Raw genomic sequence first — 27,231 nt, forward strand, 5'->3', positions numbered from 1 at the left:
TACATCACTTCATCTAGATACACCCTACCGACTTGCGCAGGTAACATCTCCTTACACCGTAGAGTGTATGGCCAGCTAGGTGCTAGTTCAGATATATGAAGATGCACAGGTTTTAAGGGCGCTGTTGTCGTTTTATGAACTAGAAACAAAGCCATTTTGAATTTAAAACATCATATTGAGCATAGTCGAAATATAAATTTCCAATCGTTGGGTTCAAACTAAACGAAAAGCAGAACATTCTACCATTACACAAATCCTCAAGTTTGTGACGGAAAACCACCAAGATAACATTAGTTTTTTTTAGGATTGATACTGTTATTTTAAGGGTATGAACTTTGTGTGTAGCAAAATGTCATTTAAGAATTACTAAGTTCACCGGTCTCGGTATCAAACATAAATGGAAGTGTAGTATTTTATACATTCGGCTCCAGAAACTTTTACATTATATATCTGTGTTTTAGCAGAAAGGCGAGCTTCTCAAAGATATTCACAGGAATATCTTGCCCGAAAAATTCAGCCCGAAATACTCAAAGAGTGTACAGACAGATATACAGAACATTCAATGCCCCCTAGTAAGTTACGCTTAGTAGCGAAGATACAGGCTTGCATAATTAGGTGTTGACTAAAAATGTTGTGCACGTAAAGGGAACTTTCTGGAACATTAATCCAAGGGAACATGGAATTGGGTATTTAGAGCACATCTTACTGTATAATTTATTTTTTCATTTCACCTGATCGAAAAGCTCATCAGGTTTTATAGAATAACATTAGAACGGTAAAAGCAGTAAAGCATCTAATCCACGAAATGGATTTTGAATGCACCCTAAATGTTTTATTATACCTTGCATGAATTGAATATCTTATTCGCAGTGTCATTAGAGTAACCACCCTAATTCATATAATCGATGTATACCCTTCTTTGTAAATTTGTTGTTTGTGTTTCTAATGAATTGAATTTTGTTCACTTTACAACTTGTGGATGCGAATTAATTTGGTTTGTGGGGATGAATGATCGGCTAGTACATTATCTAGGATGCTGTATTGTCTCATTATGTACATATTGTATCACATGCAACTTTTCGTAAATCGAAAGAGTTCATTCCTTTCATTATATTTCAGATTGTATTAATAATTTGCATTATTTCTGCACAATTAGATTTTCCTTAGGACGAATATTTGCAATACAAATATACCTACTCTTATAAAGAGTATTACATTCAAGAATGGGCAGTATGTAGGCAGTCCATATACAGATCACTGATCCTATGTCGTACGTTTTCCACTCTGGTTTTGAATTCTACAGGATATGTATTCACAGCAAATGCCAATTTTTCATTTGAGTGAAATATTTTTTCATCGGAATATGATACTCCAAAACCAAGTAACAAAATGTCTCATCAAAAATAATTCTTGTCTCAATTTTACAATTCTCGAGATGTTCAAGCGATAATACTTTGGAAACGCGTTTAAGCATCACAATGACGATAATTTTGGTGCACCTTGTCAAGGTTAATTTTTCGCCTCGAGTTCTGAATCACCCTGTATAGGGACTTAGAATAAAGTGGTTTTGACGAGATTAGAAGTAGAACGATAAGTAATCACAGGACAGTATAGGAAACTCGGTAGACACTAGATATTTGGGAGAAAATAGGTCCTTTCGTTTGCATAAAAAGTGTAGCACTTTTCTACAGTTTAGTTTATCTACATCTCCTTTTGACTATGTGTAGATAAACTACACTTCCTCTACACTGGTGTAAATCAAATCGAGTATAGAAAAGTGCTACACTTTTTATGCAAACGAAAGGACCTGTAGAGAGTAGTAAAGTCTAGCCCTTTTTTGAGTAGAAACGGTATACAGGGTGAGTCTTTGACTCGTACAAATATTTTAACAGTATGTAGATTCTTGAGCTCGAAAGAAACACTTTTTTCCTTCACGTTTTTTTCCGAATCGTTCCGGTTTAAAAGATACAGGCTGTTCAAAAACTATTGAAAAATATTATTTTTAGTTCTCACTAACGGTTTCATAGAATGAGATGAATTTCGGAATATAGTATTTCATTTAATTTATGAATCTTTTTCGAACACAAGATATCACTCACATCTTCCCGTTTTCTCATTTTGACCATTACGTACCATAAAAATAACAAAAATTCAAAGAACCTAACTTTTGAAACTAAGTTGAACGTTAAATAATCAATATTTAAACCTTTTGCAAAATAAAATTATTCTCTATATCTTCCGGTATAATGCGCCGTTTTCGAGTAATTTGATGTTGAAAAAATTAAAATAAAAAGTATGTACCTGTGAAATTTGAAAAATTTGTTACTTCGGCTGAATACAACTCTGTTTAAAAGATCCACAGATGTGTAGTGTCTCAAATTTAGATAGGTATTCTGAAGGTAATTTTGTTTTTCCAGGAGTGGCACAGCTCATTATGAAAACTTAAAATGGCTTTATTTTTTATCAGGGCCGAATCGGAAAAAATGGCAGAGGAAGAAAGTGTTTCTTTTGACCTCAAGTATCTACTGTAAAAATATTTGTACGAGGCAAAGACTCACCTTGTATAGGGTTAAACAGCTAGCTTGGCAAAGATGTTGAAAAGTAAATAACAGATGAAGTCAGTTCTTAGGCGTTAGTTCGTTTTCTTTCGATTTGATCGAATCTAGTAGTTTTATGAATTTATGTTTTGTAGTAACAAACGGTTTTGGGTAGGTTAGGAATATGCGCTAATAGATTGCGACGGAAAAAGTGCTAGAAATTCGGTTGAGTAGTGTAGTGAAAAGAAAGTATTCGCCGATTGGTGCGTGTAGAGTCTGGTGTTCGAAAAAGTTCTACACCAAGCATCATCAGATTAAAACGACGGTTACAGAAAAGGTGCAAAATTCCAATTTTGAATTGATTTCTTTCTCTCGTAAAAACCCAAAAGGGTTCAGAGAAAAATGTAAATATAGTCCAGATTCCTGAAATCTCCTTCAAATTAATTGATTATTATAAATTTTTGTGCGCTAAGCTTGGGAATTAGAGTTTAACCGAAGATTTTTGTTGATGGGACATTCTGTTTTTTATACAGGGTGTTCTACAAGCTATATGACAAACTTTGACAGAAGGTTGATGTGCTTCTTTTGACCATTTTTTTTCTATGAACATAGGTCCTATTCGTTTTCTTTGAGCAGTTATAAGCATTTGAAAATTTTTTTTTTCATGTTTTGATTAAATAGGCCGACAGGAAATATCGGTTGATATGGTAATTGACGTTATTTTAATTATTCATTTCACACTTGTTTCACTGAGGATGGTATCAGCAATAACCATAATAAACATGTATGGGCACTGCAGAATCCATATGCCATTAGACAAAGACGATGTCAGCAACGTTTCAGTGGTTTCATGTTATATTCGTTTAAATGCAGATTTTTATGAAAACTTTTTGGAGCACAACCTTTTGGGCTTCATTGATAACTGAGAGCTCAACGTTGTTGGAAATATATGGTATCAGCACGATGGTGCACCACCACATAGAGGGAGACAAGTAGTCATTTGGCTGAATGAAAATTTCCCGAATAAATGTATAGGTCAAGGAGGACCAATGCAATGGCCATCTCGTTCACCTAAACTAAATCCCTTAGATTGGAGTCATATGAAGCAGCTTGTTCGTCATGTTGAAATCTAATCTCATTAACAATTACTTGATAGAATTTAAGATGCAGCAAATCAAATACGAAACGACCCAAATCTAATCCGCCGGGTATCGGCATCTTTAGTTCGTCGATGTGAAGCTTGCATTCAACCGGAAGGTGGACACTTCGAACAATTTTTATAGTCCCAAAATTTCCATTGATTATAATGATTTGAACATAAACACATTATTATTCAAATGCTTGTTTCTCCTAAACAAAAACGAATCGGATATATGTTCATAGGAAAAAAAATATTCAGAATAAGCACAGCTACCATCTGTCAAAGTTTGTCATAGAGCTTGTAGAACACCCCGTATATATAAATCACGGATTTTTTTCAGCTGTCGCCATTTCTTTCCACCTGCCTCTGTCGTAACATGTTTCCTCTTGCAGATCTCTGGCTGACATCGCCTCTATTTTTTTAAATAGATTTAATTGTTAATTTTATTCAGGGGTTTCATTCAAAGTTTTACCCCAGAAAAATATAGAATATTTAAATTCAAGGCCTGTTCTTCGCGCGACCGTCCGAATCCACATTTTCCCCTTTCAGGGGGCTTTCAATTTTTTGTGCTTTATCAAAAAATAACCATCTCTTGTCCAGTAGAAAGCCGCTCTTCCATTGATAGAGATACGGGGTGCATTATTACAAGTTGAAATACCTATTTTACTATTTGAAATATGAATGAGAGACTGAACAGCTCCCTCCCAATAGATTATTATACAAAACGTGAACTTCAAGAGCTCCTTGTTGAATGAAAATGTCAATATATTAAGAACATACGCATTTTGCAAATATTATCTAAGTGTACTCATTTGCGTGCAGAGAGAAGTAGATAAAGATGCACCAAAGCTTGTGTTGAATTGAAAAAATTCTTCATGTAGGTACCAGAATATCAGGGACCAGAAATACGTGGAAACGCAAATTCATTTATTGCGACGCTTCTTGATGATTGCTTAAAAAGTTGCGATTATTCGGATTCAGTCACCGAATGGTATTCACCAAAGCTAATTGTATCTGCATTATCTAACCGTTCATCTTTTTCATTCAATTCACGCTTGTCGATAATTTTCGTTGGGTTATTGTGGTGATGGCCTTAGTTCTCTCATTGTAAATAATATGTGGGATTGTATTGTTGTAGTCGACCTTCTAAAATCTAAATCTACCAGTGTTTGTAGCAACTGATCTAGTTAAATATGTAAGTTATCACATCGTATATCTTTATAATAGGTAAATAGATGTGTATGAGAAATTTGTGCTATGATATTGGTTAATTCGTGATTTTTTTACCCCTTAAATCCCAACACTTTGCAAGGCATCTTTGAAGGCATTGTATATAACCGACATATTACTTCTTCTGAAGATGTCTAGCCGATAACAATTGTACAGGGTCTTTATAAATAATATAAACAACGCATGGCTTTGAATTATTATGTGCTGCTCCTTACATGAAGGGCTGTGACTGTGAATCATAGAATTTCAAAACTGACCTTCACTACGATGGTATAATAATTCATTTATGAATATCCTGTAGTCAAAACGTAAGGGGTAATAAGTAAAAAAATTTATATAGACTATCGAGTAAAAAAAATGAGGGACATTTAGAGTCTAAAAATAGGACGAAAACCTAAAAGTTTGTACGTTCCTGAGAGTTTAAATTTGTTATTTCGTGATGATATTATTTTTTTTGATTCGGAAAATTTCATTTTGACCTTTTCGTTTATGTGACTTGAGTTCATCCTGATTCATTGCCACATTCACCTCAACAGCCTGATATTGGTTCATATATGATGTTTTCGTCCTATTTCTCGACTAGAACGTACCATTAATTTTCTAAGTTAAATAATCTGATAACTTGTATTTCATGAGTATGAAGCCCGAAAAGATTCAATACTCAACACATACTGATCAGTAGAATGACCAGATATAAATTCAAACTGTTTATTAGGCAACGCCCATTCACATTTTCTGAATTTGGTCTATAGAATTATTGATTACAAATTTGCTTACTCCTTCATAGAAACCTTCATGTAGTTCCTCGGTTTTCAGAATAATTGTTCAATTATATTATTTTTTTAGTTTTAAATGAATCATTTAAGCTTTTACGCTGTAATTTTCATAAATAATCAGGAAAGTATGGGTCGCACAACGTCTTTGTTGAATTGTGCTACCGAAGACAATAACAATAAGTTCAGGGCGTATTTTGGGGGAAAGCCAACCATGATGAGATATTTCGAATTGAAACAGTGACTAACCATCAATAGAATTTGAAGCAAGGGAAATATCGTAACGAATTCATCAGGCAAAGGTTCGCATTTTTAATGAATGTCCCTAGACTGCGCCTCGGCTGTTCGAACCAGGTAATCGGTTTCAACATAGTTACATAATATGGAAATCTTGTGTGAATGGCCTAAGCCCTAAATGTTCTTACAGTTCGTGATTTCGAATTAATAGTGACATATTTGTCAGATTCAAACTGGGCTTCATTTTTGGTTATGTCTTCTGAAGCTTTTCGGTGTTATCTCTTACATTACTTTTGTCCATATAATTTAAAATAAATAAATAATAATAAAAATAAGGAAAATGTTAGGAGGTCCAACACAAATTTCAACCAATCCGAGATGGTCTTCACAGCGAGCATAAACATGATGAATTTGTTATGAAATTTCCGTTCACCAGTTGTAGAAAATTCTTGAAATGTTCGGACCGAAGTCCTCTATTGTCTACTGTCTACTAAAAAATATGTATACTGGGTGATTCTCTAAGATGGCCCACCCTTATAACTTTTTTATTATTGGAGATGAGAAATGAAATTTGGTGGTTGTGTATAGTTCAATTTAATATTTACTTGCTTTGCCGTACTTCCGGTTTGACCGGAAATGACCCCAACTTTCTATTCTTAAATGAGATACCTCACTTGACAATATTTGACAAATAAAATCATTTATATTTCAATTTTTATTTTTCGATCTAGAATGCCATGGATCGTGTGAATCGCTTCATTATTGATAAAGTATCATGGGAAAACTATGACTTGACAGTGGTTTCAAGAATTTTTTGAAAATCGAAAATATAAATTTTTCCCGTTAACTTGTTTTTTCTTCAAAGGGAAAGGAGTGGCTGTCGGCTTTTTGTGAAAGAATTTTATTACGAATAATTTGATACCATCCACACACGTTCACTTTATTTTCACTATTCTCATAAATAAAAATGATTTTATTTGTCAAATATTGCGAAGCGAAATTTTAGAGTCAGATAATCGATACGATCTTCAGAATTAGTTATCGCAACATCCCCCATCCTTATTCAATATCAAGGGGCTGTGCTCACCCCCGTTAACGGGTTGAGGTCACGGGGATAAAAAAAGCGGAAAGGTTCCCTTTCGAATCAGAAATTGACGGGTCCGAGCGATTTTCCACATTTTCATTTTAAAGTCGGAAAAACGAGGTGTTAAGTTTTCGTTGGATCATCCTCTATATGTATACATCAAAAAAAGGAAACATGTTAAATAACATCTACAATTTCTAATCTATCTAATCAATCTATACTAGGGGAGTGACATGCCCTCTCAAATTCGTCATTAGAGTAGGGCTCAATTTTCATTATAGTTTTATAGGGGGTGTTCCAAAGAAAATTTGGCCCCCTCAGAAACAAACATTTTAAAAAACAGGGCAACTTCTCTTTGGACGAATTTCCATCATTCGAAAAAACTACCCCTATGGAGGTGACATCAACCCCCAACATTTTTTTAAATAGGGAAGAGGTGTCGAGAGTTCGTTAGTTTGAAATTATACCCAGTTAAAATTTTTAAAATAGGTTTTTTATTCACGAAATAATGTAATAATTGAACTTACCGCCAAAAGGTGATGTTGAACAGACCATTGAACCGCCCAAACTCAAGAACCTAAGAGGATATTGAATTCTTCAAAACTCTTAGATTGACTTTGTCTGTAACATCACCCCTTGACGGAAGTTCAATCATTACATTATTTCATATATTCAGCCCAAAATTGTGATTAATATTCCATAAACGTCTAGTCTCATCGTCTCATCGCGGTGAATCACCCAGTATATAATTGAAGTGTGACGTCATAGAAGAAATTATACCGGTGATGCAATTCAATCTTTCCCATCATTTGTGAAAGAACATGTCGAAAATTGTGTAGAGTTGTGATAAAATGAAATCCGAATATATAATTCGTCTTAAGAACTTGAATTATACGTGAAATCTCAGTGAGGACTGATTAGTTCAATTATTCAAGCGGTTATTTCATTATGGCAAGTGAAGATTGATGAAAATAAACCAGAAACCGAATCGAAATTTTTTTATAATTGATCGTTTAGTAGTTTTCAAGCGATTAATAAAGGGTTTGTGGTAATATGCAAGTTTAAGCATTAAATTAATTCTAGAAATAAGGTGGTAAAGATTTTTAATTGTAACACAAAAACGATGCCTTTCCTCCTCATTGAATATATACAGTTGAGGGTTCTCATTTTGTGGAAAAAGTTCGAAAATGGATTCATAGATGTTTTCGGAATTTAAGAATTCATTTTTCTGTTGAAGTGTTCTATACATTTTCAAGTTCAAATTGGCGCTAATCAGAATCAAAATGGCATTAGTCAAAATCAAATTGGCAACATCAATTTGAAACTGGCATTAATCAGAAGCAAATTGGTTATAATCAATTTCAATTTGGCATTAATCAATTGTAAATTGACAATAAACAAAATCAAGTTGGGAATTCTTGATTTGAATTCTCCATTGGAATAAAATATGTAAATGAAAAAATTTTATTGAATGATATCCACAGTAAATAACGTAATGAATTTAAACCATTCGGGAAAAACAAATTTTCTCAAGAATTCATATCTTGCATATCCAATTCAGAAAGGAATGATATGAGCGATAGATTTTGCTCAATTAACAATCATTACCTTGCCAATATTGTTATAAACGATTTTTTCTAATCTCTGCAAATTCTGAACAGAAACGAAAGATAACCACAATCTCATAATTTTTGAACGAAAAGGACAGAGAAAAAGAGCTGGAGAAGTATATTGATCTGTGTGATCAACTGATTTTCACAGTTGCAATTTTATTTTGTTTATTGTCAATTTAAAATTGATTATTGCCAGTTTGAACTCGATTATTGCTAATTTGCTTCTAATTAATGCCAGTTTGAAATTAATGTTGACAATTCGATTTTGACTAATGCCATTTTGATTCTGATTAGCGCCAATTTGAACTTGAAAAGGTAAAGTGGTTATTATAGCAAGCGATGATTAATGATGATGATGCTGTAAATCCGCAATCGAAGTGACATCCTTGTATAGTTTTCACGCGACTAAAAAAGGTTTTATATTGTAAAATATCTTTTAATTTTATAGTTTTAATGTCCTTACGTAGAATATGTCTGCCTACGCAAATAAATAGCTTTTTCTTCCTCTGCAACAGTTGCTACAAACGCCTAAAGCACTAATCCTTCTAGCATTGAGCAAAGAAATCGTAACCGATTTTGATCACATAAACATTTTCGATTATTTTTTTTCCAAAGATTCAGTACGATCGTCAAAATCGGAATGAGGCGCAAAAAGAACTAAGTCCACAAAGGGTTGTAAACGAGAATTGCTCGCCCAATAATCGAGAATTAACGTCTTACAGAAGAACGGTGGATCAGGACCTGACGACTGACCCTGGTAATGGATCTCTGAATCCAGTTATGGACAAACCCAAGGGGATCTTGACCAACCGGAAAACTGGGAGCCCGAGAGGTATCTATTTTTTTTTCTATTATTATGAGAGTACTAGATATTGACAAATCGCTATGTATACTCTTTGCGTTATGAAAGCTTATCTTTGTCCTTCCGAAGTACTCAAGTTGCCACACTCTACGTCACAATAGCGCGCGTTGAGCTAACTATCATAAGATAAGGTGGAATTAATTTAAATCATTTAATTCTCATCCACTCCGTAAAAGTATCTACAGCACTTCCAGTGACTCATTCATTAGTTGAAGTTATTTCAAATTATCTTCATTATAACTTTACCTTTTGTCAATACTGAGATACTGCTATCGATCCCAGTTATGTCAATTGCTACCTAACACGTTATCCCCTTTCCAACAGGCGCTTAACTGAATTGCTCTTCTTTCTATATCTTGATGCTAGTACTATTGTCAAAAGTTAAAGAACATGAAAATTTATTGACAATAGAAATAGTGATCCAGAAAGAGACAATAGAATAGTCATAAAGTTTCTGGCACAAAACCCTTTAAAGGTCTGAAGCTACTGCACCATCAATCCGTACTTCGCTACTGTCAGGATGCTTATTAGAGCTAACTTCTGAACTTTTCAACCATTTGTATCATCTGCACAGGGATAGGGGAAGGGGAGAATATTTAATGTATCTGCAAAAACACAGAATCTGCAATAAAAAAACTGTGATTCCTCAAATGAAGTCATTATTCTTGATATACAACTCTTTCACTCCAATTTTCAGCTATCTCATCCTGAATATCGATTGAACGAGTTCAGAAATTCTTTTCAACCGTGTAATAGGGGAGCCGAAGAAGGAAATCTGGTATTTACTTGTGTATGTCAGATAAATATAAGGCCACCTAACATACAGGCAGATCTGTGTAGAACTGCGTGCAAAAAGTCACATGGACATTTGATATTTTTTTCTTATTCGAAGATAATAAAAAAAAATATAATGTGACTGTTCACAAGCTGAATCAACAAAAAAAGTCAATAAAACAAAAACCAGGTTTTCCGGGAAATACCCCTTCATGAGCCTCGAATCTATTTTGCATTCATTATGAAATTTGTATAGAATAAAATTCTTCGCAATTTTTTCAAATTGAGTTGGAGCCGCTCAAGTATAAGAGGGTATAAATCGCGAATTTTATCTTTAGTTTGGTCAGTTTTCAGCTGTCATGGCCGTTTGCACCGATTGATTTGAGCCAGACTTACCGTTAAGGCTGAATTATTTCTGTAATATCTACATGAAGCAGCTATCATAGCAATACCATTGCCTCAAATAAGTGGGTGGTGTCAAAAATATGGTGTCAAAATTTACACGCTCGTGTAAAATCTCATTTAACTCCCTTACTATTGCAAATAGTCGAAAACTCTTTCACTTGATTTTTTTTAATAGAACACCTTAATTTATGACTTAGAACACCTTGAGTACTTAAGTGTATTGTACATTGTTTTGTGATAGTGTTGAAGATATTACTGACAAATAGAGAAAAAAAGAGAGAGTTATACCTTATTTCGTTGGTAAAATTTGTGTTCCACTAGATTAGGTTATATAGAAATTATTGCACTCGATGCGCACAAGTTTACCTTTAAAGCCCGTTTGCAACAGCCGAGAATTCTCTGGAGAATTCTCTACAAAATTCTCGCCAGAAAACGGCAGAGATTATTTAGTACGCAACTGAACAGAGAATTCTACCGAAAGTGCGTATGTAACGGTACATAATTCACGGCGCATGAAATCTCGAGTAAATTTTCTAGAGAATTCTCGGCTGTTGCAAACGGGCTTAAGAATTCAAAATATGTCCTCAGTGGGTACTAATTCTGCCAATGGAATTCGCTACTCCTCAATATAATAATGCAGAGCACCTCAACTACTAATATAAGGCGTTTTGTGACGTAACTATAAAGGCGATGCGAAAAACATAAAAACTCTAATTACTGTCAGAATTTACCTTAAAAATAGTTAATATGAATCTCATCAGTTGGGTTTGATAATATGAGAAATTCTAAGGTTTCTTGAATACAACCAAAGAGAACACAATATATATAATTCAACTAAAATGTTTCGTCAGTCAGAAAGTTTTTTCTACTATTCCCAAAGGTTGCAATAGTTTCTGAGTACTTTCATTGGAGATGTTGAAATTAATTTGTTCTGAAAATGGAGTATACTATAATTTTTAAAATTAGAACACAAAAACTGTGATTTTTCTCCTCATTGAACATCAAGTTGAGGGTGGATATTTTTATAATCTGAGAAATGATTCGGAAATGGACATATATATTATATTTGGTAAATCCAGAATTCTAAATATTTTTTTTTGTACATATCACAGGAATATATCAAAGAAAATACTTTTTTACTGTCGATTTGGTGGAGGTCGGAGATATAAAAAAACTTGAAACAGAAATAATGGATAATTTATAAAAATATTTTTTAATCAGTTAAACATTGATTTTCATTCAGATATACAGATTGTGAAAATTCTACTCCGATCGCCACCAGAAAAATAGGGGACTATAATACAATTGCCATGTGCGAGAATGATTTTTTTAAATGTGGCAAATTGTACAATGTTCATACGGACTGCTCTCTGATTCAGTTCTTACTTTGTCATTAGACTGGGTACACTTAAAAATAAGTGGAGCAAATCGAATATGAAGCGGTCCAGTTGAATATTGAATAATTCATCACCTGTCATACAATGATTCTCGCACGATTGCATTTTACAGTTCTCTTCTTTCTCATAGCATTCTCTATGTTCGTCGTCAAATTTGCGTAATCTGTATGTATAAACGTAAGACTTCTCATCCTTATAACCAACTTTTATTGGACTATATATATTTTTTTCAGATCGCTATATGAGCAATTTGAAACACACATACACGCCTAGTTTCATGGATGGATTCAGTTATACCGATCGAACAGAGGATTTGGAAAGGGTACGAACTTTTTTTATCCATTGGTAATTTAACTATGTATTCACTTGTACTCACTTCAAAACCTATAACCATCGTAGCAAGCTTTGAAATTCTAGACGCTGCTAAACTAAAAGAGTATTCGAAGTGAGGAAATAAATCAAAAATGAAACATTATTATATTTCCATAGGAAAGGAAGAAACGAGAAACCTACAATCATGAGCTGAGGTTACAAATTGAGGAAAAACGAAGGTTGCAAGCAATGAAAGATGAACAGGAACGAAGAGAACAAGAATTGGAGAACAGAAGGTTAGAACAGCAGTTACTAAGAATGCAAGAAGAAGCTTTGAATGATGATCATAGGTCCAGAGACGAACCGGTAATTCTCTATTTCAATCTATGGACATTTATATTCTCTCCGAAAATATACCTTTTTATGGATCATAATGAAAAACCTTCTATTTACATAAAATATGTGCTTATATCACTTCCGACTTTTTTTAAATTTTGTCACGGACAATCTTTCTATAATCTTATAAAAATATTCGTAACGTAAAGTTCATCAAAATTAAAATAGGCATCGTTGTATAAATTGTTCACCATAGAACCAGCCTGATGCCTTTGTATTGTGACGTATTACCTCAGATTCTGAATCCACTATTGCTATTTCTTCTCTTCAATTCTATAATCTAGCCGTTAGCGTATAATATTCGTAATTTGTCACTCGACAGGTGTTAACAGTCACCGTATTTCATCAAAATGAAGGCTGGTTCGAAATCATTTTTGTTTTAAATAAGGAAAACGTAGCTAAAATGAATTATTTTGAAATAATCGATCAATTGACCAAAATTCAGCCATGCAACCTCAACTTAACCCAAAATTGAAGGAAGAATTACAAAAATTATGAGAACTGAAATATTTTAAAGTATCTGTCTATCTATTGGCTTTTTTTTACTTTCGCCGGCATGTTTTTGACAGCGTTGCTACCAGAATTACAGATGCCTGCACCTCAAAATTGGAATTTCGATCGCGTATCATAACAAATTTATGCCAAAATAGATGATTTTTGGCATAAATTTGTTATGCAATGACAATATTTAGTGTTAAGTGATGAAAAATGGTACTAAATGTTAAGGAGGGCCTTACCGATTTTGTGTTTGGCTTCAAATGAAGATTTGACTGGTATATCGCTATACGTCTCAATTACTCCCGAGCAATCCGAACATTCATTAATATTTTTCATCGTTTTTCTGGCTAAATATCCTGCCACATACGGTTTCCCCAAATCTTTTTTTACGTCAAAAGTTTTGACTTCCATCACATTATTATTAAATAAATATTCGTGAAAAAATCTATTCTAAGATATCTATTGGTCGTTCGCTAAAAGGAAGAAAGCCGATAGATGGCACTACTTCTAAGGGAGTTGAGCCCCCTAGATTTTTCTGAGAAGACGGTATTCCTCAGAAATCGATCTCAAAATGGACACGCAGTCGCAAATGAAGCTACTTTCAAACTACCGAAAAGATGTAATTTGGTAAATTTGATAGTGGATCCAAAACAAACATATCATCGAAGATACTAAAACCGACACGATCTCAATTGCAAAGGAAAATTATATCCGGATGTCGAATTAGGCTGATTCATTTTTCATTGGCCTCTTCAACATGTCCAAAATCCAAGTCTTGCCGGATGAGGATAGGTTCATACAGTACATTTTTCTCTATCTCTTATAGTTTTCTCAGCGTCGTCGTTAAAAGCCAGAGAGGAACGTCATATCCCAACCAAAATCATTAACAAATTATACATACAAAACTTCATCTCCAATCACTCTATTTGTTAAAAAAAACCACCTCAAAATGATGAGATAGTAGTTCATAAAATCTAAGCATATATAGAGAAGCGAGTTTGTTTTATAAGACTTGTTCATAGAGTGATTCACAACGGTTGTGAATTTTACAGAGCAAGCGCAGATGGATTTTCCGTAGCCTAAAATGGAATTGCGTTTGCTGTGTACAGTTCACAACCGTTGTGAACCTCTCTACGAACAAACCTATTATATGTAGTGATTTTGCCAACTCAACTGACGCCAAATTTTGAAGGTCAAACGAATCTCGTCTATTTGTCTGCCACCTTATCAGCAATGCCGCCTCCGAACAAACATACCCAATCTATTTTATAATATTGTGAAATACATGTTAAACTGGTGGTACAATATTTCACTCGTAACGAAGTTGATTTATTTATTTTTTCAGGTGAGAAGGCACAGCGACGATTACGCTCGAAGAAGAATGGACCTCGGAATGCGTTCCGGTTTCCGAAAGCACACTGATTCCGAAAGCAGTGTCCTTGGAACACGGAACGCTCTGTCGCACTATTCACCCCCCGTTTCACGACGCACCCCCTTTTCCCTAAACGTGCCCCAGAGCTCCAGCTATTCGGATCCTCTCTCCACCAGGTTCGTTTCAACATGTTGGAATCATCCCTTGATTAATTTTAAATTCATGCCATGACCCCAATAGGGAATGTCTCCAAATCTTCGAATATTGGACCTCTGTTTTCATTAGTTTTATGCCATGATTCAGAAGTATTTGAAATTGGACTACTTTCAATATCACAATATGCACTTTTTCACATTACAGTTAGAGTACTTCAAAACTTAGTTCCAACTAATCATTTATTTAATCGAAATCTTGAAAACCTAATTATTAATAGATTTAAAAAAACTGATATCGGTATATCTCTAGATATTCGCACAATCGTTACAATGACTTCAGTGTCTGCCATGCAAGTAAAGAGGACCAGGTGCCAGGTCTAGCATTCTGTTTTCTATGCACATTTGATATTACATAATAATTATTAAGTTTAGTCGATCCATCAAATGAACTGATTGAAAAAAAATCTTAGCGTTGAGGCTCACTTATTTCTCTAATTTCTATAAGAGTTACCATACTACATCAGAAGAGAACACACCCCTAATGCTAGACATAATACATCTTTTCATGAACTTCCCCCCCTTTATCATAAAGCTCATCAAGACAAAACGAAAAATGTACAGAGAATACCAGCAACAGCCTAATTTCAAAAGAAACGTAAGTGAAATTGACAAGAGCATTCACATCATGACCAAACAATACAGACAACATACATGGATGATCGCGTGCAATGAAATAAATAAGACCAAGGTGCGAACATTCTATCAGCAAGTCAACAGACTTTCCAAAGACAAAACATACCATAGTATTCCAACCTTACATGAGGCAAGGAAAATATATGACAACATAAGGAAAAAACAGAAAAATTTGCCAGGCATTTCAACAGCTCATTTCAATATGATAAAAACCTCAAGTTTGACAAACATCTTGAAAAAAGTACTAGCGACTGGTACAACAGATATTTCACTAATCCACAAACATCATCAAGAAATGCAAACATTAAAATTGATGAAGAGGCCTATGACATTTTACCTAAGAGCGAGAAGAGTGCTCCAGGAGCCTTCTGAAAATTCTAGAAAACGAAGTGCATAACGAAATAATCAAAATATATGAACACTGCTTAAACACTGGATTATTCCCTAATATTGAGAAAGTAGGCACTATAATAACCATACCGAAACATAACACGGATCATCAAAAGGTAAAAAACTATAGGCCAATAACACTGCTCCCTGTACTGGGTAAACTGCTGGAGAAGATCATAAAAAGTAGGCTTGAGAAACAACTAGAAAGTATATAATGAACAATCATATTAAAAGCAGAATTAATTGAATTATAATTACATATTACATTTCACGTGAAATACAAAAATAAATGTTATCTTCATATACAATTTGCGTCAGATTAAAATATTCATATTCTTGGGTTTATATTATACATGCTTCTTCACCGCGATGGTTGATAAAATGTTTTCGGAGAAGTAGTTAAAATTTTATGCTGAATTTTTTATGTTGGTGTTCTCGACAATGAACTTTCGCCCTTAAACACCCAGTATATCTTTGCATTGTTAAATAGCCAATTTGTTGGCAATTCCAACAGTGTTGAAAACGCGGAAGGTCACAATTTTTGAATATTTTAGCTGGGGAGGATCCTTTAGACCAAATCGTCTAAGATCAAGAAGACCAACGAATTCATCAAAACACAATATTTCCAAATAAAAACCCATATTTTTTATTCAGAATCTGAGTCTATTTTAAGTAAATCATCAAGGAAGAATTTCGAAATCGGAGAAAAGAGCAATTTCGTACTGCTTGATTAAGGTTTTGCAGAATTTGATGATCACAAAATTCTACACAAGTCGATACTTTACGACTAGTTGTTTTGTTTCAATTCATTTGTATCGGTATTTGTAAAATATCAGGAAAAATTCAGATGCCTTCAAGCAGAATGCAAAATGGTCCCTTAACCTACGTCTATCCTATCTCTTTTCCTTTTTAACGGACGTTATTGATTTTGATCACTTATTATTCATCACATAGTTACAGACAACGCGTGGATCGCTTATTCGTGTTTCGACAAGGCAGAAGTAACCGCGAGGACTTTAGTGCTCGGGAGCTCTTTAGGGATTACTAAGCACTAGGCCTTTCGATTAAGTGCTCGAATTACAAAGCACTAAGCACTGGTTTTGAAAGTACTCGGGAGCACAAAAAGGCCTTAAGTGCTTTCACAAGCACTAAGCACAATGCTTTGATACAGTTCTGACTGCAGCGACATTTATAATGCACCCAGCCCAGCCAATCACAGTACCTCTTATAGTATACTAACAACACAATAGTTATTTCATACTAAAAAACAGAACAAAAAACCTGAAAGGTCTAAAACTCTACACAAACAGTCTAGTTTCCTGATTTCACAAATGGCGACTTCAACCTAACCCAAGCAAATCAAAACTAATAATATTCAATCATAAGATATGACCTGACTCACCAGCAATCCAGATTGAAAACAAAATCATTTCACCATCTCCCTCAATAAAATACTTAGGCATACAAGTATACAACAAGGCCAATATGAAATTGAATTCTAAAATCGCCAAAAAAAAATAACAATAGCAAGAGCTAATCATTTCAGATGCCTTACATGTAATTATATTTTTTACGATGAAAAATCCGTTTTTAAAAACACAAACTTTATTTTGGAAATTTACAACGATGACTAGAGACTACTCTATGTAATTAGACAAGCTAAGTAACTGATTGACTTCTGAATTAATTCTCCTCTTGCATCCTGAATGAATTGATATTTATAACATTGGGTTATCTTAAAAGAGCTAAGGATGAAGGTGCACTATTGAGTAATATTATTATTGTATGGCTATATGTAGATTCAAATAGTTAACAAACAAAAATAAGGGTTAGGATTATGTAATTATATAAGGAGCAAGGAATATGTTTGGAAAATTCCATCAAGATTTACAAAACTCTCTGTAGAACAATTTAAGAATGTGGACATCCCATATATACAAACGTTGCTGACTCAGTTCTGAGAAATGTAGAAGTAATAGAAAGAGCAACACCAAGAATCATAACACAAACAAGACAACCACTTACTTAATAAACTGCACAACTCATCAAATGACCTCTTATATGAAAAAGCTAGCATACAGCCAATCAAGGACGGACTAGTGAATCTGAATAAAAGATTTGCACAAATATTGAAAGAAATAGAGGTTGTGGAAAACTTGTTCCACAAGGACTCCCTGGTAACTACCCGACCCAGAAAATTTTCCAACTCGTGGTGTGATGGGCAGGCTATCTGAGCTGCAGCGAAATAACCACGTAGAAATAGGATGTTATTTTTTTCTTCGGTTTCTTTATTTTTGTATTCATATAATTTACTGAAGGACCTCGGTCGATGGACATGAAAGAAGAAGATCAGTTACCATAGCAATCTTTGAAAGAAGTACTACTCAACGTTAATCCTGCCTTGGTGCCCTACTATTGGTTATTTTAATGGGAAAATTCAATATATCTGATGTATGAAAAAAAAGTTGAACGACGTATCTTGAAATCTAGACCATTTTCAATAATAATGTTTAAATTTTATTGAATGAGGATAACATTCAAGGACTAAACTGAGAAACCTCTTTATACCAGAATTTGTTGAACAGTTTCTAATATTACTGAAATTGATTTTGTTGAAACTCGAACCATAACAATACGGCATTGCGCAGCTACGGAGGAGAATTTTCTGTCTCCAACACGTTTTTGTTTAAGTTCGAAATTGTAATCAATATATTTATAATACAAAAAGAAAAAAGAGTACTGTACAAGTACACAAATTACACAATTTCCAGAATTGTCCTCAAATCATGAAACGAACAAAGCACTGTTACACCAAACACAAATACTATAATGAATAATCAAATATTGGGGCAAACGTAAACAGAAATAGAGTAGATGTACGAACAGTAGATGTAAACATAAACATAGATATGTTGCACACACTTTATCTTCTCCTTCCTCCATCTACGATTGTTACAAAAACTTCAGAAAATTATTTCATGACCAATGGACTGCTTTTATAAACGTAAATGAACTCATTTACGTACTTGATTTCGCGAAATGATGTAAAGATAACAGTAGCCTAAAATTTAAATTTCTGCAGGTGCGAAATCATTGAAATTATGTTTTTTTTTTTTCAGGTACAGTCCCCATTCCCCGCGTTACGAATTCGATTCGCGCTACCGTCGAGACACCCTAAATCGGATGGACTCGCTGAACGTCTATAATAGTTTATACGATAGTTACGACACCGCTAGACATAAGAAAAACGCTTTCGCTCGTTTCGACTCGTTAAGTAGGATAGATTCGTTAGGCTCGCGCGGCGATCCCTTGAACAAGTTCGAATCGCTAAATTTGCAGGACGACCTCGGACGCACGCAACGACGGCACAGCGCCACCCAACAGGACCTTAGCCTTATGAGGACGAGTCCAAAGCTGCAGAGACGGAGCAATTCGAGCAGGTTCGACGATCAGCTGCCTATACCCGTGTTGAAAGCGCACTCGCCAGTCGCGAGGGAACTGAAAAATTCCATCCCGTTCAATTCGGGGAGGAATTCTTCAGAGGCATGTCGGAAACTAGAGGATAAATGGCAGGTAGGTTGGATAGGAAAGCGAGGGAATTTTTATAGTTGATCTCTCCAGATGAACCAGTAGTTATCTGAAAAATACGAGGTCTATTGAATAACGGGGCAAATGCTATAAAACATTCTATTTTTAATTTATGCATTTCTACTCTTTCTCACCCCCATAATATACCCCCTCCTCTACTCCTACATCGCTAAAAGCGAATCTTTCATTGCTTGAAACAGTGCTGGAAGCATTTTATTGTCAGCTCCTTCAGGACGTTTGACGCCTTTTCCTAGACAGCTTCGACCGACTCAAATTATGTTCCTTTTAATGCAGATTTTACCCCAGGAAAGAGTCGTTCGGTGCAAGATCCGGCGAATGAGGAGGATGTTTTAACACTGTGAAATCTCTCGACAGACAATGCGGAATAAGGCGTGTTGTCTTGGTCGCGAACCCATGACTGTTCCTTTTACAATTCAATTCGTTTTTCCTTATTTTTTCACTGATTTTATTGAGAACTTGAAGGTTGATTGATCGTTTCACCTTCAGGAACCGAGTAAAGGTACACAATTCCATTAAAGGAACAGTCGTCAGTGATTTGAATTTTAACTTGCTCATTCGAGCTTTTTTGTTGGCTCTTGGTGAATTTGCGCTGTTCCAGGTCAACCGCAACGGTTGGTTGTGATCAGATGGCGTCAAATTATCCTGTCTGAAACAGTTCTTGAGGGATAATCTCTGTTTATAACTCGAGCGTAAAATCCTATGTGGAATGCTAGTAGCTCGGCGATGGATATCCTCCAATAATAGCAGATTCTCGGTTAGCACCGGGCACCAAAGAGTACGGGCAAACTCCATGATAGGGCGGGCATAAGTCTTATACAGGCCCGTTCACGCTAATTGCTGGCATCTGTTGAAAGTCTTGTATGTCATGAATAGAAATTTCTTCGCCTTGTTCACGATGTGAAGAATGTGGTCAGACCATCTTAGATTCTCAGTTACAATCAAACGGTATTATCGAGATAGAACTAATAACGACGGGGATTACAGGAACCCAAGTGCAAAACAGCACAGTTTTCTTGATTGAGGGGTATTTTGCTACCAACGGCTCAACGCCTCTAGGTCATTGGGTTCACTAGCGGTTGGTTGGGGTTTGTGTACAATTTAGTGTCATGAAGTGTCGACAAATTGAGAACAGTAAGGGCCTTGTCCGACCAAAGCAACGCAACAGCGACGCGACACCGATCCGATATCCCCAGCAGTGGCGGCTCGTGATCTAGTTCACTAGGGGGCTACTTTTAGAATAATAATAAAAATATGAAATTTTAAAACCAATTTTCCGCAAAATTTGATGCAATTTATAAAATTCTTTTTAAAACATACCTGTTCTTATCTACTTGCTCGTTGTGCTTAATAATATTATTCCGGCAAGCTGAATCTAATTGAGCAGCGATAGTAGTCGTAACCAGAAAAGCTAATTCTGTCGAACAATTTACATGCTTGGCAGATAGCTCATGCTTCTTAATTTTTTCATTGAGGTGCTTCAAATCTCTAAATCCTGCCCTTGCCTATACGTTATCACTTGTTATACACTTGTCTTGAGAATCGTCTTGCGTGAGAAGTTTTTGGAGTTTTATCTGCCTGGGTTAAATTTCGGGTATCGGTCTACCCAGCAGTTTAATACGGCTTTTTTCCGTCAGCGAAAGCCTCGTGAAATCAGTTTTTAAATTATTTTGAACACTATTGTCCGCCATGATTTCAAAACGTAAACAAATACGAACACACGCTAGGTTGTCTATACGCTAGCGGGCAGCGGCTGGACTGAAGCGGATAGGGGCGACTTTTATCGTAGCCCTTTTACATTAATAAATTATATAAATAACCGTGGAATGTAATATTTTCATTAAAAATCGTAGCATGAAAGGATTGATTTCTTGTAATTTCTTGTATGGGGGCTGTAGCCCTATAGCCCTCACAGACCAGCCGCCACTGATCCCCAGCGTGTATCTCTCGTGTTCATGCCATGTTTTCTCACCAAAGCTACGCAACAGCGACACCAATTTGAACGCGTTTAAATCCTGTCGCTGTGGCGTCGCTATTGCGTAGCTTTGGTGGGACAACGACCGAGGATGAGCGTGAAGGGAAATCAACCAGCAGAAACAAGTTGTTGTTTTGTATAGAGTCCGTGTAAGCACCAGATGATAACTTGCATGTTCTAAAGGAAATAGGCAATTGAACATCAGGCATATTGGAGTCATCAGCTACAACTAACGCCCGTTTTCAATAATCCTATCTATTGTTTCAGTTACTGAAGATAGAAAATGCATGTGATTTCGTTTCTATGATCTTTCTGTAGATATATTTTAGAATCGTTACCAATGGTTACTAATCGTCAGTTAGTGGAACGATGGATAGATAGGTTTATTGAAAACGACCGTTAGGTCGGTGGTTAGGTCTGGTGGTTGAAAGATACTTATAATCGACTGTCAGTATGAGATTACATATTTTTTAGATTAGAACAGCGACCACGCAGCGAATCATCAAGAGAATGTCTGAACGTCCATCTTGAAAACTCTTGAACTACTCTTAACACACCGGAGAAAACATTAATACATTACTTTCAATTAATTTATCAGTTTGACTTGCTGTTTTCCAAGTTTCATATGAAATTTCACCACAAACTAATCGTTGATCGACTGTAAAGCCAGGCCCAAATAAAAACGCAGGTTAGTGGGGTGACGCAGTGTGAGTTTTTGTAAAACATAGAAAAGAACAAGACCGCTCAAATAAAGCGTGACAGTGACTTGTCAGATAGTACGTGCTGCTCAGGAAAAACCTGCGTCACCTCACCAACCTGCGTTTCTATTTGCGCCTGACCTAAAGTCAAATTTTCCCGTCCAAACGAAAAAACAACTTTCATGCAAGCGATTGCTAAGGATATATCGGTCTGTTTACATGAGTGAGTGAGAAGCACTGCATTTGAAAGAAAATACTTTACGGTAATGGGCAAGTTTCCTTAACTCCAAAATCGAATTTAAGACTATTTATGGAAACTCGGTATCACCACGTAAAAGATTCGCTTCAACTTCCGACTTCCGCTCTAATACATCTCTCTATTTAGTTTAGAGAGATGGTTGGGTTATCGTTTAGCCCCACTGAGGAGCACCATTGCTCAGATACATAACAACCATTGAAATAAAAACCATCAAATTTTAAGATCTGAAATGAGAATCAACAGAAAGACCATTTCATTGAGGAAGAACAGCATGGTTTCTTTCTTATTTGGCCTCATCAAAGCAACACAATTCTCAACTCGTCGAAAACGGATCCAATCGATTAGATTGCAGTAGATTCTACTCCTTTCATATTGATACGGAAATAATGGTCGAAATTAATACAAAACATTATGCAATCAAGAGAGCTGGAAGAGCGTTCGAGTTCAATTAAATAAACTTCAAGTTTATGCACAACGGAGCTAGCGTTAAAAAAAATGCGATAGCTCACAGTGAACTACAACAAATAACCATAGAATCATGCAACTGAAAATATATCGATACATTTTCGCCAAAATATCGTAAGCCTCAAGACTTGCCTTGTGGCAAAACTGTGTCGATATTGCCAGAATAATACTTTTCACTTAAGCCTCAGGTTGACTGTAAAAATTATTTTTTATTTGGCTTCATATGTGAAACAAAATATTATAGAATAGAAAAATAGGAAACGCCCTCATATCGCAAGTACTAAAAACCGACTACATTTTGGCCAGTGAAAACACGTTTGACAATGAGATGGCGCTGAAAACGTTTTGTCAATACAGAAAAACTGCCTAATAACAGTTTTCTGTTTTATAATTGAGGGAATAGAATTCGAATTCTATTCCTTGTATTGAATTTCAATATTGACCTTGTTGAAACCAAAAAACAAACATCCTGAGCGACAAAACAAAAGGATGGTTTTGTTTTGTGCCCAGGATGTTAGTTTCCATCTAAACATTGTTTGGAATCAATTGGTATCAATGAAATACGCTGTTGGATGTGATAAGTTTTTATTTGCAATCTATAAAAATTTTACAAAAATTTGAAATTATGAACAACGAATAGAGCTTTGAATAGGACACAAGAGTATATGGTTATCTGCTTTAGGTGTTTCTTCTGTGCAAAACGTTTCGAATTAATGAGCTTAGTTGAATTTGTACAATTTATATCAGAAATTAACATGAACCAATATTCAATTTACCGTCATACGATACACATTTCCGTTACTTACATATTATTTACAAAATTTTCAGAACCACAATTGAAGAAACCTTACAGAGGTATCATACAAGACCTGTATTCAAGCCCGGCAGTATAATTTCTTCATGCTTTTTTGTAATTTCTTCATGGTATGGTCTCTTTACACAATATACAAATTGATTAATGAATGAACAAAACACTGACAGAAGGTTTCACAAAACTTTGACTTTCCAAACGACGATTTGACAGTCACCCGATTCCCAAATCGAAATCAATAAAACTTTTGCATTTATGAATATATTGAAGACAATTGAGAATCTTTGTATGGATGTATAGAAGTCACAATTTCCCCTAAATGAGCCCTTCTTGCAAGGGATGCTTCCTGCATACAACAATTTACGTGGAAGAACAGTTCTCAATTGAATTGAAGTAAAATATTCATTGCACATGATGTAGTCAGTAGTGTTTGCAGGCCTTTACGTGCTGAAAATTTTATCAACTTCGTATCACTGAAAATAAAAATCAATGAATGACCGAGTCACATGTTACCAGTTTTAATACTTGCACTCCCATTTTCCTTAGTGAAATTCATTCTATTTGATCCACAGTTCTCCACCATACAAAAATTTTCGAACGATATTCTGAGGTTTTCACCAAAAAATTAGACAAAAATTTCAATCATCAGGAACTAGAATGAGCTTGATAAACAAAAGGGGGTACGAGAATCGAAACATTCACAACCTCTTTGATCAAAATGGCCACCCGAAATCCCAGAAAATTTCATATTTTTCTGTAAATGTCCTTCGAATTGATATTTTAACCAGTATTAGGGCCTTAACACGTTGAGCGCCACAGCGGTCCGTAGGGACCGCTGATAGTCTTACTTGTAGGACCACGGCGGTCCGTAGGGACCGCTGTTTTGGAATTTACGACTACTCTTCAGTAGTATTTTTTTTCGAATTTTTATTCGAAAAAAATTGAACAGGTGTTGTTATGGTTATAATAAGGAGATTGGACTCGACAAATTTCACCTGTACCGCATTTGCTGTGCGTTTCTATTTTTCTGGGGACCAGAGCGGTCCCGTGGGCCCGCTCATCAATATTCTTGATATCAGGCGATATTGCACTTTTAGCGAGAATCTGAGCAAAGGGATTATCTATATGATATAAGAGCAAATCAAAATATCGACACAGAAAATTTGGCCCCACAAGAAAATATATCGATATTTGGATGGCGCTCAACGTGTTAAAAACATTTTTGAAACACAGATGACGCTCACATCACTTCAGTCGCTTCGTTTCCTATCTTCCTACTCTATAATCTTTGTGTAAAACCACTACCTTGGCTTATCGGTTGAAGTACCCATTGTTCAGGGTTCAACTATACAGGTGAATGAAATCATTTCAATAGCGAATTGGAATGGTACTTTACGGTGTGTCCACCCATGCTACCGCCAGCCATTGAAGAATTGTGGATCATTTGGATTTTTTTACTTTATTCGGATAATTTGGAAAAATATCGCCTATGGTTCAAAATTAATTCAGACAGATACTACTGGCTGACACAAATATCAACCAGTGCTGCCATCAGAATTGAACTTGCCATGTTCCGTAGCCTCATTCATTTCATCAACTTTATTGTGCAAAATATTCACGAGACTACGGCAACCCGACGAGACCGAGAAAAGTCTCGTCTCGTCGATGAAATATCAAGTCTCCTTTCGAATATCGTCATGAAAAAGAGTAAATTTCGTTCTTGGAATTAGAAAATGAAAAATCACTATGCTCCATCGGCTCCAGGTATAATTAAAAAAAAAACTCTTCAGTTCATATGCAGGGCCAATTTCATCAAACGGTGATTAACTCTGCTTAACTTAAACTCAGATCAAAACTGTTTCGACCATTGACAACTGCTTTATCTATAAAGTGAAATAAAGAGGGTAAAGAAACCACAAAACATAGAGACAATTAATTTTAACTGAAGTTAAGATACATAATCGACATAAATCGGCGAGTGTTTTTCCTCCAAGCCAGTTACGACTAATCTCGGTTTATATCCTCGTTGAAATTGGCCCTTAGTTTTCGAATAATAAACCATGATATTTTTTAGACTAGTTTTCAGATACTTACCCTGGAATATTCTAAAAATGTTCACGCTGTACTATGTATATAGGAGGGAAAAATGAGGGATAAACATCTTTCGATGGGGTTTCCTATCTTCTTCAGGATGCTAAAAAAACAATATGAAATAATATAAGACAAAATACACAAACAACGTTAACTCACCAATACACGTGAAAGTAATCGGTAGATAATGACAATAACAATAAAGTTTGATTAGCAAAGAAATTTCTCAACAGTGGAAAATCTTAAATACACAAAATGTGTGAAAAGAATATTCTAATAGTTTATTTCTCATCCACTAATTCGTGGAAGTTTCTTTCAGACTTTCAATGAACAAGTCATTAGGTAAACAACGTTATCGCACAAAAGTTGAATGTATTTGAATTAGATTCTTTATAACTTTACTATTTGTCTGTGCTACGCTACTGTTAACGAACAGAGTTCTGTTAGTGAGCTTGACACTTTCTGTTGGCTTTGAGCTGAATTGCATCTTGTTTGCTATATCTTCTTGGAATATTCTAGAATCTTTTAATCCTTTACCCACTCAACGCTCAACGTCATCCTTCAGCAGTCCCATCTTCTTCACTAGTACAGGTGTGTGGAGGACGCTGTGGTGTTTTTCAAGTAGGAAAACCAAGGTAGAAGAGATCGGACTGATGACAGATGGCGTTTAGTGGGTCAAGGGCAAAAAGTTTCTACAATATTCTTTTGCGACATTTTGTTTATGAAAGATTATAACGATTTTACTCTGTTCGTAATCAAACTTTAGTGGGGTCTACAACGTTTCAGTGGTCAGTTCAAAAAGAAAAAATGAATATCTTACGTCAGAAACCACCAATTTATATAGGGTTTTCATTATAATTCAATTCAATCAGTTCGTCTTGTCGGAAAGTCAGACATTTTTTATTCGTCAATCGAACATTTTTTTCATTCATGTTATTAATTTTCCGAGGTGCAGTTATCTCTTCTGAATTTCCACATCAAAAAATTTCTCGAAAATTCTAAAATTTTGGCTACAATTCGTATCCTGGTGAAATTGAAAAAAGACGTGCTGCCATCTTTTCGACGAAAGTAAAAACTATTGTAATATTCGTAACTTCTACTTATCGTAGAAATGTTCCGGCAACACCCCACATTCTGGAAGTCTTTCCCCCTTTACTCCTTATACAGATGGCGAGAAAGTCCTGTGGTATAAACTCTTCTTAACTGTTGTTCTCATTTTGAACCTGTTAGTTCCTCGTGTTCCATTCCATTACATTGCTGAATCCAGTTACCGGGAATAAATCTACAAAAAGAAGGGCTGGTTGCGACTGTGTGCCCTCCTGTGACTAAAGAGGCCCAACCGTGACCTGCAGATCCTTCCACACTCAGGGCATGGATAGTCACCAACCAGATCTGGCCGCCGCTGTATCCTTCTCGATTCTCCATTGTAACTGTGTACCAAAGACCTCCACTGTGAC

The 27,231-nt window shown here is 35.4% G+C and overlaps 1 protein-coding gene across 7 annotated transcripts in view; it reads left to right on the forward strand.

Annotated features, from left to right (window-relative positions):
• Positions 1–27,231, forward strand: part of LOC123307918 (coiled-coil domain-containing protein 66) — a 51,109-nt gene that overhangs the window by 22,442 nt on the left and 1,436 nt on the right. For 3 of the 7 annotated variants that reach the window (XM_044890406.1, XM_044890412.1, XM_044890413.1), the window contains exons 5-10: positions 462–572; positions 9,231–9,447; positions 12,287–12,375; positions 12,543–12,731; positions 14,605–14,807; positions 18,989–19,442. In XM_044890406.1, coding sequence (XP_044746341.1) covers positions 462–572; positions 9,231–9,447; positions 12,287–12,375; positions 12,543–12,731; positions 14,605–14,807; positions 18,989–19,442 — 1,263 coding nt within the window. The remainder of the gene's footprint in view (positions 1–461; positions 573–9,230; positions 9,448–12,286; positions 12,376–12,542; positions 12,732–14,604; positions 14,808–18,988; positions 19,443–27,231) is intronic. The other 4 variants (XM_044890407.1, XM_044890411.1, XM_044890408.1 and 1 more) reach the window with 4 other exon arrangements.

The sequence above is a fragment of the Coccinella septempunctata genome, chromosome 2, assembly GCF_907165205.1.
Source record: "Coccinella septempunctata chromosome 2, icCocSept1.1, whole genome shotgun sequence".
Lineage (NCBI taxonomy): Eukaryota > Metazoa > Arthropoda > Insecta > Coleoptera > Coccinellidae > Coccinella > Coccinella septempunctata.